This window comes from Myotis brandtii, unplaced genomic scaffold, assembly GCF_000412655.1.
Source record: "Myotis brandtii unplaced genomic scaffold, ASM41265v1 scaffold151, whole genome shotgun sequence".
Taxonomy (NCBI): Eukaryota; Metazoa; Chordata; class Mammalia; order Chiroptera; family Vespertilionidae; genus Myotis; species Myotis brandtii.
In genome coordinates this window covers 1,800,833-1,815,312 of record NW_005355461.1, presented here as the reverse complement: position 1 = coordinate 1,815,312, position 14,480 = coordinate 1,800,833, and the positions used below count along the sequence as shown (strand labels likewise).

At 35.6% G+C, this 14,480-nt stretch overlaps 1 protein-coding gene across 10 annotated transcripts in view; it reads right to left on the bottom strand.

Moving 5' to 3' along the window:
• The window catches only part of MYO6 (myosin VI), a 140,580-nt gene that overhangs the window by 34,902 nt on the left and 91,198 nt on the right, over positions 1-14,480 (bottom strand). For all 10 annotated transcript variants that reach the window (XM_014535798.1, XM_014535800.1, XM_014535799.1 and 7 more), the window contains 8 exons: positions 12,712-12,856; positions 10,490-10,647; positions 9,139-9,230; positions 7,940-8,012; positions 5,620-5,747; positions 4,077-4,172; positions 3,595-3,768; positions 618-656 (listed from right to left, as the gene is read on the bottom strand). In XM_014535798.1, the coding sequence (XP_014391284.1) occupies positions 618-656; positions 3,595-3,768; positions 4,077-4,172; positions 5,620-5,747; positions 7,940-8,012; positions 9,139-9,230; positions 10,490-10,647; positions 12,712-12,856 (905 nt within the window). The remainder of the gene's footprint in view (positions 1-617; positions 657-3,594; positions 3,769-4,076; positions 4,173-5,619; positions 5,748-7,939; positions 8,013-9,138; positions 9,231-10,489; positions 10,648-12,711; positions 12,857-14,480) is intronic.

The following is a 14,480-nucleotide window of genomic DNA, read 5'->3' as shown; positions in this document are numbered from 1 at the left end:
AGATCATGTATCAAAGAAATGTACACTTGAAACCTATATGATCTTATTAACCAATGTCACCCCAATAAATTTAATTTAAAACAATTTTAATTTTAAAAAAATAAGTAAATTTTTTAAATAAAAAATAATCAGTAGTGAACTGAAAACTTAGCATACTTTTATAACTTAAAGCTTAAAATAAATTTCTGTATTATGTACTAATAATATTACAAAAATACATTTTTATTTGAGTGCCAAAAATTGTGTTGCTGTTAAAAAAAAGTCTTTCATTGTAAAATAGTTTAACATATCTAAACAATACATTATCTTTAATCATAAAAAAATACATTTTCCTTCTCCATAATAATTATTTTCACTTTCCTTAAACTACAGGATAATCTTAATAACATCCAGATAATTCTATATATTTATAAAATAATTTGACTTCACATATATATTTAACCGTTATTCGGAACAAACTTAACCAAAATGAAAACCATTTTAAAAACCATTCTTTTTAATGGGGGAATTGGTTTAAAATATATTTCTAATTATTCCAGATTTACTTTGTTTGAGTAGATATTTAATAATAGTTTAAGAGGACCATTAAAAAACCCTGTTCTTTTAAGTATACTCACAGTACTTCGAAGTTTATCCAGAAGCAAATTTAACTGTGTCTGTAAAAGAAAGAAAATGTCACAAGTTAATATTGGCTCTTCCACAGTGGAATAAAATAACGTGCAATAACATAGATATATAGCACATTATGATTTAACAATTTTTGGTAGACAAGCTCTTTGACAGCAACATGCAAAGTATATGGCTAATATAATGCCAAGGACAACAACTTATTTTAATTATACAGAACTTGTATAATTAGGAGACTGAACATTAACAATACCAAAAATCATACATGTGCACTCGCAGGTGGGGTGAACAAGGAAAGTGTACAGGCAACAAAAATGTGAATGAAAATGCTGGGCATGCATTCAGTTAGAGATCAGCAGAGCAGTATTAAGTATGTGGCAAGCTGGTGTAGTTTGTGTCACACTCCATTAAGAATGAAGGCATGTTTAAAATATACACTAATGGCATATATTTAGATTGTTTTATATAACACTTACAAATGAAACTATCCTGCCTAGCTGTAGAAACCCTCCTTACTATTTTAAAATTTCACATCTCAATTATTTTAAAAGCTTAGATAGCTTTATCCAAAACAAACTGACAATGAACACTATAAGTTGCTATGCCTTCCTGTTTTTAATAATATTGTCACGCAAAAATTTACTCTCATTCAGTACTAATTTAATTTGTATATTTGCTTTACTACTCTGCAAAGTAAATCAATTATATAAAATTCTAATATCAATTTTATATTAAGATGTTTATTATACTGCACATGAAAGATAAATTAAGATGATATTTCTTAAATTAACATACCGGATCAATGACAGCTATATTTAATAATAATAGTAATAAGTATAATTTACTGAATGCTTTCTATGAGTCAAGCATTTCTCAAAGCTTTTCATGGGCATTATCATGTTTAAACCGCACAATTCTAATTAAGAATATTGCATTAGCCTCACTTTACAGGTGAAACATTAGCTAGTCACGGCAAAGCCAAGATTCCAATGTGGGGCCTAACACCAAAGTTCATTCTCTTACCAGAAACATTACAGTATACTTCAGACAGCATAGGATTAAGATATAATCAATCTGGACCATCACACAACTGAAAGGCAAGTATAAGAGCCACTAATTTGGAAAGAAAACAACTATCACAAAGTCCATTTTTCTTAATCCATAGACTAAATACAATATTCTCCAAAAAAATTGAGATAGAGCAAATCAGAAAAGTAGGAACAGCAAAAATTAACTAATAGCATTGAGAAAAGGAGGGAAATGTCAAATATCAAATAACAGTAGTCAGGGAACATAGGCATAATGTACATCATGACAGAATATGATTTTTCCATCAAAAAGGATTACTTTTACTAAAACAATAACAGTAAAAGTTATGTTTCAATAACTAAAAATGTTGCTTTCCAATGGAAAACTTCTGCTTCTCAGTGATGTTGGATAACTAAAATATTATAGTAAATGCTAGCCTGTTTTGTTTTTTTTTATTGCCTCACATACCTTAAATTTAATGAGCTATTCTATTAAATTTAAAATTAAGAATTACTATTAATATTCATTTTAAAGTATCTCATAAAAACATTTTACATTTTATTATTAATGATGTTACTCAGTTATGGCTTTCAGCAGTTTAATGTGTAAAATACATCTTATTGCAAAAAGCAATTTTAAGGCATTTCAAGTCTCAACATAAGAGAATACTTTAAAGAATTTTAAGAATGTTTTTGTTTTACTTATATTATATAAAATTTCAGGTATGGTCTCACCAGCAACACTAGTATATTCCATCATAGTAGGAAAATACTTAATGAATGATAACCATTTCACTAAATTAATGTTGTTACATGTCTTTTCAGCAATTTCAGAATATCCAAATAAGAGAAAAAAATATTGCTCAAGTTAGTTATTTAGAGCCCGTTTCAATCCACAGGGATTTCAGGAGGCCTTACACTGTGTTAGTGCCATAGTATTCTGATACTTAAATATTATTTCTAATTACATCATTTTTAATATTTAAAGTATACATAATGAAAAGCATATGCAGAGTTTTCTTGCAAACCTAACAATGTGTTATGGAAATTTATGAGAGAAATTAATTCTATTTCTTTGTTCTATGTGTTATAATCTTTTAGTCATTACACTTTTAAATTCTTATTCTATATTCTAAATATTCAACACTTAGAACCAATTAGTACAGTGTTCCATTTCTAATACACATCATTTGATAATTCCTTGTCAGACCCCAAATAATAAACTCCTGATCCAAAATTAATAAAACACATGAAATGGTCTTCAATGTTAAGCAATTTGAAGGGTTTGCCACTCAGAGCACTCATCTTTTACAGATTTTTTAAAGCTTTAGTCAAATTTAGCATAATATGCACAGCCACAATGCGCTGAGAGAGAAAGCACACTAAAAATGTATTATAAATATAATCATTAACTTGAGACAGCCTCTTTTTCACATGGCAGCCACTCTACAAATAAGAGTCCATGAAGGTGATCATTTACCTGAAGCCCCTGGCTGTGCCTGCTTTTCCTCTCAACTCAACTAGTGTTCTCTAGCCATCCCGAGCTGGACTGACTACGCAGCTAAAACACAACTGCTGAATGAGGAAGGAAACAGAAAACACATGGGAAAGAGAAGGTTTGAAGGTCAACCAGACAGTAAGCAGAAGCAAGAACATTAGGAGAAGCAATCTGGTATGTTAAGCACCGAGAAAGAAGACACTCATAATATTACAAGAATTTCTGTATGTTCAATCACTACACAGCTTTGGGTGTGCTTTGGTTTTGTTTTGTTTTGTTTTGTTGCATACAGATCCTATCAACAATGCAGGATCTGCTCTGAACTTCCTCATGGGGTTTTTGACAGTGCCTACATTATCCAGTGTAGAGTATAAAGCTATATATTTTATTTTAAATGCAGTAAAAAAATTTTTTCTCAAGTAATATATTTAACACACATACCTTAAACTTGTTTCCCACACTGATGAAGCCAAGTTTTCCTGCTTTTTGTTTAGTGTCTTTGTTGTTATTTGTGGATGTTTCAAATAATTCCCGTATAAACTTATCTCTGGATTCACATATTAAGGATTCCAGAGACATATGCAAAGCATCGTTATTTTTTTCCACAAACTGGGTCTGAAAACAAAGCAAACAGGAATGAACGACTCAATCCATCCTGTGATGATATCCCTTACCACAGCACTGCCCCAGAGAAGGCTTGGGGAGGATAGAAAGGCTCTGTATCTGCACTGTAAATACAGTCACCGCCGGCCAACGTGCACACTGAGCATATAAAGTGGAGCCAATATACAGAGGAAATAAATTTTATATTTTATTTTTAAATTTAATTTAAATTCAAATAGCCAGATGTGGCCACAGGTTACCACACTGTATAGCGCAGCTGCAACACCAAGTCGTCGTCTCCTGGTAAAAGTCATACTTACTGTTTCATAGCACACTGCCCCTGCGAAATGCCTGATGATGAAGCCTTCATCATCTCTGATGTTCCTATGAATTGCCAGCTTAGATTTTCTGGGAATCTAAAAAACAATACATACATCAGTTATTAAATTACCAAAACTATATTACATAATTCTCTTTAGAGAACCTGTGGGATGTGAAATACTTAAAGTTATAAAAGCAAGTTTCACATTAAACACAATTATATTGCTTTTTGTAACATCTATAAACCTTAAAGTACCAGTGAAATCTAGCAAATATTTGTTTATAATCTCTAAGGAAAAAAAAAAGGAGTACGACCAAAAAAAAAAAAAAATAGACCACACTATTTAGAAGCATATGCAAAACATAGTGGGCATTTTATAAGGTGCCTGCCTGTGGAAAGCAGTGGTTCTTGACCTTGGCTGCTGACTTAGCATCCTCCAGAGAACTTTTCATCCTCCCAAAGCCCATTCCATTTACATCAGGTGATTCCTAGGTACAGCCAGCTTGAGAAGCAATGTGCTAAAGAAACACCTGAAATCAGCACAGGGACTCTCCCACAGTTTTAAACCAAACATCCTAACATGTTTACACAATCAGCCTGAATCTATTTGAAGGAAACTAAATCATTTTAGGGTTGTACTATCTATATATATAAAAGCCTACGTGACCATTATGACCGAACGACTGGAACGACCAGTCGACCAGTCGCTATGACACGCACTGACCACCAGGGGGCAGACGCTCAACACAGGAGCTGCCCCCTGGTGGTCAGTGCACTCCCATAGCCAACCTCCCACGGCCGGCCGGCAGCTGTTCCTTCCGTGCCCAACCCGGTGACCACTGCCTCCTCTCCCAACCCCACCCCGGGGCCTTTAGGAACCGGGGGTGGGCGGTGGCAGACAATACCCCTTTCCCAGAGGGGCCGAGGGCCAGCTCCCTCCACGGGGCAGGCCGCCAACCTCCCACACCCCATCCCTCCCCCAGGCCAGCAGGCCCCAATCAACCTGCCGCCTTGCAGCGGAGGTGGCAGCAAGGGAAGGAGGAGTGGGGAGGCGGGGAACCGTGCAGTGGTGGGATGCCGGCATCCAGCGTCCATTCCTTCCACACCCAGCCCAGCGACCGTCGCCTCCTCTCCCAACTCCACCAGGGCTTTCAGGGCCCTGGGCTGGGACAGGGAACCAGGAGTAGGTGGTGGATGCAGCCCCTTTCCCAGGGGGCCAAGGGCTGGCTCCCTCCTTGGGGCCAGTGGCCAACCTCCCATTCCCCATCCCTCCTCCTGGCCAGCCCTGATTGCCGGCCAGGCCTAGGGACCCACCCATGCACAAATTCATGCACCAGGCCTCTGGTCTAATTATAATATCTCATATTGGTATCATATCTAAAAGCTTCCAAAATGCTTCATATAAAAGATTATACCTGGCCCTAAAAATAACCTAAGGTTAAGCCCTACATAACTTATGATTCTAATTGTCTAATATCTAGTTTCTCTTTCTAAAGGCTTCTATCCCCATCAGAGTCTAAATCCTGGAATGGGAAACTCACCGTGAGTCGGAAATGTTCCTTGTGCTTCTGGTGGACTGCGGATGTAAAGTGCTGATCACTGGGCTGGGGAAGGCGATTTTCTTCATCCAAAATATCCAATATTCCCACTAATTTTGCTTCAACTAAATCTATTTCAAAAAAGTAAGATATGATAAGGTAAAAAATAATATTTTAAAGATGTGAGCAATTTACTAATCACAAACTACAAAGAAGATTCAATAAGTATAATCTCAAAAACTATACAGAGCAGGTATATTTTATTTCAAATCTTTCAATTTATTAGAAAGTAATAGCATATGTTTAATATAGGTTTTAGAAAAACAACTCCTTAAAGCAAGTGACTAATGTAATCACCACTCCATTTGTGAGGACAAGAGGCTAAAGAGCCAGAAATTCCTCCTCTTCCAGATGACATCTACATTCAAAAGGATGTAAAAACTACAGAAGCTTTTGTGTGCTTAGCTTTTTAAAACTACTAATATATATTTACTCAGAGGGTTTCCAGCAAAACTTCATGACAGCACATGCTTATGCTCTTTTCATTCATGTTGTTTGAACTTCCTGCTTATCCAAAATAACTGTAAAATGTAAGCTGCTTAAATACAGTATATAAGAACTGTGAATGGGGCAGACTCTAAAAGTTATAGGACATATGAAGAGAAATCAAGATTCTAACTGGTCAGAAAATTACGTTTTGGGGGCAATTAGTGGTGGTGAAAGGGGTCATGCTGAACTAAGCTATAAATGAGAGAGTATTCTGACTGATGTAGAGGATGTGAAAGTGACTGAAGGGAGGAGTTCCAGCCAAGACATCAAACCACAGAGCCAAGGCACAGAATTCGGGGGAAGGATATGGTCCACGAAGGGAAAGTGGAGTGGGCTGGGTAGGATGTGGAAGTGCTTTGAAAAGTAATACTACTATAAAGAATGATTATAATAATACTATCTTGTCCGAATCTGGCACAAAAGTTTCTGAATCAATTGTCAAAATGGGTTTTCAAAACTGTTACTGGATGGAACCGAGTCCAATTAACTCAGTAGATGTCAGCCAAAAGACAACTCCAATTAGATTTTAGGAGAAAGAGTGTATTTTATTGCAAGCCAGCAGGCAAGAGCACATCTGGGGGGGAGTGGGGGGGAGGGGTGTCGCTTCCCAGCGTGGCACATCCTGAACAAAGGATCGGATCTGGCCTTATTCAGGGAAAACACCAAGGTGAGCTTCATCATCACATGTACAGATGGGGACACGCCTCTGCATGCCCAGTTAAAAAAGAGATCTATACATGCATCCCATGTTTTAAAAATGGCAGGAAAAGCTCTGCCCCTGGGAGGAGACATTAGTAGTACAACATGAGGGTATAATGAGAACATCTCATGAAGACGTCAGTACAGAGTCCTCCTGGGTGGCTTCAGCCAGCCCCGGCAGCTGGAGCCGGATCAGCACCCTGGTTCTGCAAATCATTCCAGGCTTATCTCTACACAGCAGGTCTGGCAATCGTCAATGTCAGGGATGGCACAGGTGTGGAAGGAAGTTTACCTAATTGAGTCTCAACCCTTCTGCTAAACTTAGCAAATCAAAGGATATGGTTACGCAAATTTTATAGCATCCAGGGTGATCTAAGCAGGTTTATAGGTTAATCTACACAAAGTTATAAATTCTAAATATATATATTTATATATATTAGGTTACAAACAAGGCTTACCAACAGCTCATTTTGGAGATGGGGGGAGAGAAAAGAAAGACTGAGCACTAGCTGGGTAGTGACAAAGAAGTGGACACAGACACGAAAAACAGAGACCTGCACAGTATTATCTGGGACACACGGAACTCGTGCAGCCCACTTGCAACCAGCCACAGGGTGCTGCCAACGTGCAGAAAGTAGAAACAGTATCTGCAGAACAGCAGAGCCAAACCCTGTCAAACCCCACCTGGAGCCTGGCTAAGCTATCAACGTCCTGTGTGAGGTAACAAATCCCTTTACTGCTTAAGCAATTATTCACGTTAGTTGTTGGAGAAAGAAAATATTCCACCTGAAACTAATATAATATTGAATGTCAGCTATAATTGAAAAAACAGAATGTAAAATATCATCACAGTAAATAAAAGAAATTTTAGGAAAACTTTCAACGTATCTGAATTCGATGCCTTGGTAGGAAAAATAACTTCCTAACAATACTAAAATAAAACCTCTCTCAACTACCAGTTTCAATAAGTCCTCATAACTAGTAGTATCGATCACAGAGCACAGAAATATCACCAGTAAAACCCTTCACTATACCTTCCCAGATTTCCCAAAAGTAGAGTGAAAAAAATACATACCTATACAATCCTGATTGTCCACGTAATGCACTTCATTAACACCCAAACCTTCTTTTTGATAGAGTTCTTGTTCCTAAAATGAAATAATCATAATCATGGATATGGAAATGCCATTTACATAAATTGAATTCATTGTTTTGTGCCATTTCTGATCACATTTATTTGATTAGTCAGAGTACAAAGGTTTACACAACTACTTTGGGGGCTGGGGAGTATATAAAACATCAGGGAAGCAAAATCCTTGCCCCTAAAGCAAAGTGAAATAAAAAATTCACACTGCCTGGTATTGCCAAGTGGGTAGAGCATCATTCTCTCTCCCCTCTTGCACCAAAGGGTCACGGGTTTGATTCCCAGTCAAGGGTACGCATGAGCACATGTGGGAGGCAACTAATTGATGTGTCTCTCTCTCCCATCAATGTTTCTCCCCCCACTCCCTTCCACTCTCTCTAAAATAATAAAAATAAAAATATCAATGGAAAAGTATCCTCAGGTGGAGGATTAACAACAAAAAACTTAAATTGCCAGCAAAACATATGATTTACATATGTGCAAATGTTCCCTCCTGCAGATAAGCTCACTTTTCTTGAAATATGGAGAGCAGCTATGCACAAATACAGAGTTCTGTGTCTGAGCATTTAAAGTCAAGGAAAGACCAGAGCTTTGAAACATTTTTAGCCATTTTAAAGTCAAATCTGTCAGTAGAATAAACCAGGGGCCAGCACATTTTTTTCTGTAAAGGGCCAGATAGTAAATATATTCAGCTGAGAGCCATATTGTCTCTGTCACAACCACTCACTCAGCATGCCACTGTAGTACGTAAGCACCCATACATAACAGTAAATGAAGAAGTAGGAAAGGAAGAATTAGGATATGCTGAGTGAGAAGCATACAGATAGTAAAGACAACAGAAACAGCAGAATTTTAAGTCTAGTAAAAGTCACTAGTAAGAAGCAGTAGACGTTCACTTATGAAGAGGTGCCTATTAGGGTTTTTATTGGGTCCCTAAGCTTCAACTTACCAATAACATTTCTGATGTGCCTGAGCCAACGCTAAGCCACTGGGACCCATGCTGGGCAGCCCTGATTCCCTGCCCCCTCTCATTACACCCCATCAAGCAGGGTAACTTCAGCATGTTTCTGTTCCTTGAAACTCAAGCCAGCTTAATGCAGTTGGTAAATTTAGACTGTAATGGTAGTTACCTCCTTCAGAATCCTTTCGTTGAAAAATTGTTGAAGTTTTTCATTGCAATAGTTGATGCAAAATTGTTCATAACTGTTATGTTCAAAGTACTCTGAAAACATAAAACCAGAATCAAGAGTCATTATCACATCAACCTCATATTAACAAATTTATCTTCGGATAAAATTTTATTTTATCAATGCTTAATTTAAGATTAGATTAAAAATACATAAAACATTTCTATACTCTGCAAATGCTCTTGTTTCAAGACTTAAATTTTATTAGTCCTTAAAATTAAGTATTAAAGATACCCTGCTTAAGAAAAAGATGTTCGTCAGATGAGATGTCATAGCAAAAGATATAAAACATAACTTTTAACATAATTTAAGCACAGGTGTTAAAGTAATCTAAATTAAAGAAAATGACTTAAAATGCAAGTGTTTCAGGTTTTTTTCTGTGTAACCTGTAAAACTACAGTTATAAAAAAGTTATGGATACTAATTCACTTCTAAAATTAAGGGATTGTATTACATTATCTCTAAGATCCCTGCAGCTCTAAAATGCTATGATTCTGTGTATTGTCTGTGCTATACTAAAACTGGTAACAGACCAGGAAACAAATGTTTGAAGACTGTGAAATCTTCAGTCAGTGGTAAGTAAAAGGTAATGATTTATTATACATTTTAAAATAAGGATCACATTTATAACAAATCCTGCCCTTCTCAAAATGTAAACATTCTTAAATGTATGCATAGCTCACATTTATTCCAATGTTTAACATTAGAAGTGTTTGGGATCTCTATTCAGAAGTTTGGTAATGTTTTTGTATTCTTAAATGTATGCATAGCTCACATTTATTTCAATGTTTAACATTAGAAGTGTTTGGGATCGCTATTTAGAAGTTTGGTAATGTTTTTGTTACCAGAAATATGCTTAGGAACTTAATTAACTCTTATTTATATCAATCAGCCTATAGTAAAACTGGTTTCGTTATACATCTTGTAGCTTCAAGTCAGTTTCCAAAAACCTATTGGTGACGTTAAATGAGGACTTACTGTATAGTAGTTTCAATCAACATGTTTTAATTTTATCAAAACCCATGAGTCTTTCCTTTTTATTTTTTTAAGCATCAACCTCCTACTTAAATATTATGAAATGAAATGTAGGTGAGGACATACAACTGAAAATTCGTCAAGCAAAAGGTACTGAGAGAGGGTAGGATAATAGCAGAAAGGGCAGAAGCAGGTGACACAGAGGAAGGGTGGGAGATGCCACGGGAAAAAGTCACTTTTTAAATTTTAAATACGTGTGAAAAATTAATGAAAAAAATCAAACAGCTAACTACAAACTCATAAATGAAGCTATACTTACCAAAACCAGCAATATCTAGGACTCCAATAAAATAGGATGATGTTTCAAAAGGGAAACATTGATTTACTCTGTTTACCACATGATCAAAAAGATGGCTATAGACAGTCTTTGCCAAGGCATCACGGGCGTTGTTTGCTTGTTCCACTTTCAGTGGGACCCTATAAAAGAAGACTGTACCATGAGAATTCTTCATAGTACCCAAGATCAAAGTATATCTAAACCTACTAATTGTGAAGAACAAATTAATAAATAGTTACAAAAGGTCACTTGTGGATATACACAGACAAACAGGGCTAAGTACAGAGAAGAACTAAAGGAATTATCTACAATCAGATTTTTTTAAAATCTATTATTGAGTAAAGGAACTTCGGGCTCAAAATTCTTTTCAACCTTAATTTATACTTCATTGTACATGCAGAATATATAAAAAATTATTCAGAGGAATCATCTTCCTTTGACTTTCCTTAAATGCAAAAGAAATTGTGTTTAATTTGGGATAAGGTTAAAAGTTCAGCAACCTGTTTAAACATTGCTTAGGAAAAAAATGTTTACATCTTAAAATCCGAAATGTCCAACTCTATGATTTAATATAAGTAACTGCATGGTATAACAGCATTAGTTAGATGTTGCAGATACAGACACATAGCCTTGTCCTCAAGAAAACGATAGTCTGATGAAGAGAGCCGGCCATAAAAGAGAATTTCCAAATGTCATGCTCAATGCTGTCATAAAAGTAAGTGTGGAGACCATGGAGCACCAGAAAAAAAATGTCAAATTAGGAAGTAACCTTAAGAGTCATTCAGGTATGAGTGACAACTGAATCCCTCCTAAACAGTGGTTTTCCAACATATGTTTCCTACAATGAAACCCTTTTGCAAAGTGAATATATTATGTGAACATTCCATACATAAAACTCATAAGAACTGCTCCAAAAAAGGGGGGAAATGGAGGAAATGACACCTGAGAACCACCTACAAGTCCTTTTACCAGCCTTCCCTAGGGCCTCAGAAATATCTCTAAGGAACCACGCAACTCTAGGGCACTACTATACATCCTCCTTGCTGAGGTTTTCTTTAGAGCAAGAATAATTTGGAATTAGGTTAGCAATGAAAAAGGCTAAATAAATAAGCACACCTTGCTACTGTCTCCAAAAGTGTAATTTTCTGAGTGGCTACTAGTAAAAGATTTTTTTAGCCCTTTTGATTTTAATTTGTTGAAAATTTTTCTGAAGTATGTCACTAGAACTGCCTGCCTTATATAGGAAGGGATAGAGGATCTGATTATTACCCCACAAATAAAGATCTTATAGTGCTTCAGAATAGTTACTGAATAATTCATTTTATTTTATAGTACTGAAAACAAAGATACTTAAAATATAGGACTTGGAGCCAAAAGTGTACATAGGCTCAAATATAAACTAGAAGTTAGTGGTTACTGATTTTAAAAGTCGTGACTAGTCTCTTATTTTCCTATCATTTGTAATTTCCTCTAAATGAACAATCCTAAATGTAAGGGGAAATTCCTTTTGCCAAGTGTTTTACTAAAGCAAGTTCTCCTTAACAGAAATTTTAGTATATGCCATTTGCAAGGAAAATCACTTTTAAAATAAAATTATCAGCTGCCTTATGAAACTAAATAATGGTGATGATTGCACAACCTTATAAATATACTAAAAGTCATTACATTTCACACTTCAAAAGAATAAATTATATCCCAAAATATATAGTTTTGGGGAAAAAAATTTAATGACCTGTTGCCTAAAACATATTTATTAACATAATCAGCTCATATAGGGTGGGGCCAGAGTAGCTTAATAGTTGTTCGTATGAAAAATAATACAACTAATAACTAATAATACAAGAATAAGCTCTGTTTCGTGTACTCACAACTATAAATCTGCTATAGCCCCACCCTGTATTTTTATAGTTGTACAAAAAAAGTAAACCTCTTTCCTACCTTATAAATTCCCAAGTTGTGCCATGCCATATATCTGTAAGGAACACCTTTAAGAGCTATGAAAGTCAGGGTTAATTTTTATGATGGATTACTGTGGTTAAGATACACAGAATTTTGATCTATTAAGTATATGTTTTAGAACATTATAAGGAAAACAATGAATCATAAATAAAGATGAACTTTAAACCCCAGTGTTCTCAGAAAAGGTTTTTCCTTGACAAACCCCACGGCAGGATTTTTACAGAGCGATGAGATAAGGAACTTACTTTATAACTGTTCCTTTGGTGCCCCCTGCTGTTGTTAGCATGACTCTTGTAGTTAAACTTACGCGAAGATCATCTTGATCCAAACCCAGCAATTCAGCACAATATTCCAAAGACTGAGTCGATTTATTCTTCAGATTACAACCTCCTAATAAAAATATATTTTAATTTGAAATTAATAAACATTACGTAAACCAGATATTCAAGATTCATTTCTTAGAAGTATACTTCACTTATATAAAACTATGGAATAGACAAGGCTCATTTACTAAAATACTAATGATGAATTACAATCCTTGTTAATATATTAAATCTCTGGAGAAATATAGTACCTTATCATTAAAATTCATATGATTCTAGAAAACTCCAAGGATTAATTTTAGCGGCAAGTGTTGTACAGCACTTTACTAAGTCAGTGTATGTGTGTGCATCTATGAGCTCATATTGCTTGGGGACAGAGGAAGAGAGTGAAGAGACAACTGCTATAACCTGTACACTATATCTACAGACTTCCATGTGGAGGCTGTTTTAAAAAGTATTATATAGGAAGACAGTATACTATAGTGCTTTAGACTCTGGTTGATATGGCCCTAAAACTTATCAGCTGTGTGACCCTGAACAAGTTTCTTATTCTCTGTGCTCGGTTTCCTCCTCCATATAATAAGGATAATAATTGTACTTACCTAATAAAGTTTGATATAAAAAGATTAATAAAGTTGCATATGGAGTTAGAATAGTGCCTAGTACACAGAAATCACTATATAAAGGTTAACTATTATTATCTTTATTATTACTATTTATTAATAAATATTTTACCAATTTTTAAGGTTTAATATGTTGCTAAATTTTTTATTTCAAGACTTCTTTAAAAACGAGTATGAGAATCATAATGAGAATCTTATCATAACATGTTAGTAAACTATTAAATAGACAGGTCTCAGGAACAACAGACCATGAGCTCTTATATGAATAAGGGGTGGTCAAGACAATTCATTGGGGAAATAATAGTTTTTTCAGCAAATGGCCCTAGAAAAACTGGATATACATATGCAACAGAATGAAGATGGACACCTACTTCACACCGTACACAAAAATAACTCAAAATGGGTCAAAGACCTAAATGTAACCTAAAACTATTAAACTCTTGAAGAATACACAAATAAAAATCTTCATGACATTGAAGCAGGTAATGGTGTTTTAGATATGACAACAAAAGCACAAGCAACAAAAGAAAAAAAAGATAAATTGAACTTCATCTAAAAAATAATGTTTGTATTTCAAAAAACACTATCCAAGAATTGAAAAGCTAACACACAGAATGAGAGAAAACATTTGCAAATTATAGATCTGATAAGAAAATTTATATCTAGAATATTCTATCTAATAAAAGAGAAACATGGTAATTAGCCATACCTCCGCTACCATTCCCATTGGCTAATCAGGACGATATGCAAATTAACTGCCAGCCAAGATGGCGGCCGGCAGCCAGGCAGCTTGAAGCTAACAGGAGGCTTGCTTGCTCCAGTGACAGAGGAAGCCAACGTTCCCCGCCTGCTGCTGCCGGCCTCTGAGCTTGCAGTTTGAAACATTGTTACAAATATAGAAGCTAAACAAAACCCCAGTAACCTGCTTTCAGCCAGCCAGGATCTCAGAGCTGGAGTTGAAACAGTGTTTCGATTATAGAACCCAAACAAACCAGATACCTGCTTTCAGCAGCCGAGGCCTCAGAGCTGGAGCCAAGCCTCAGAGCTAAAGCTGGCCCAGAATAAAAA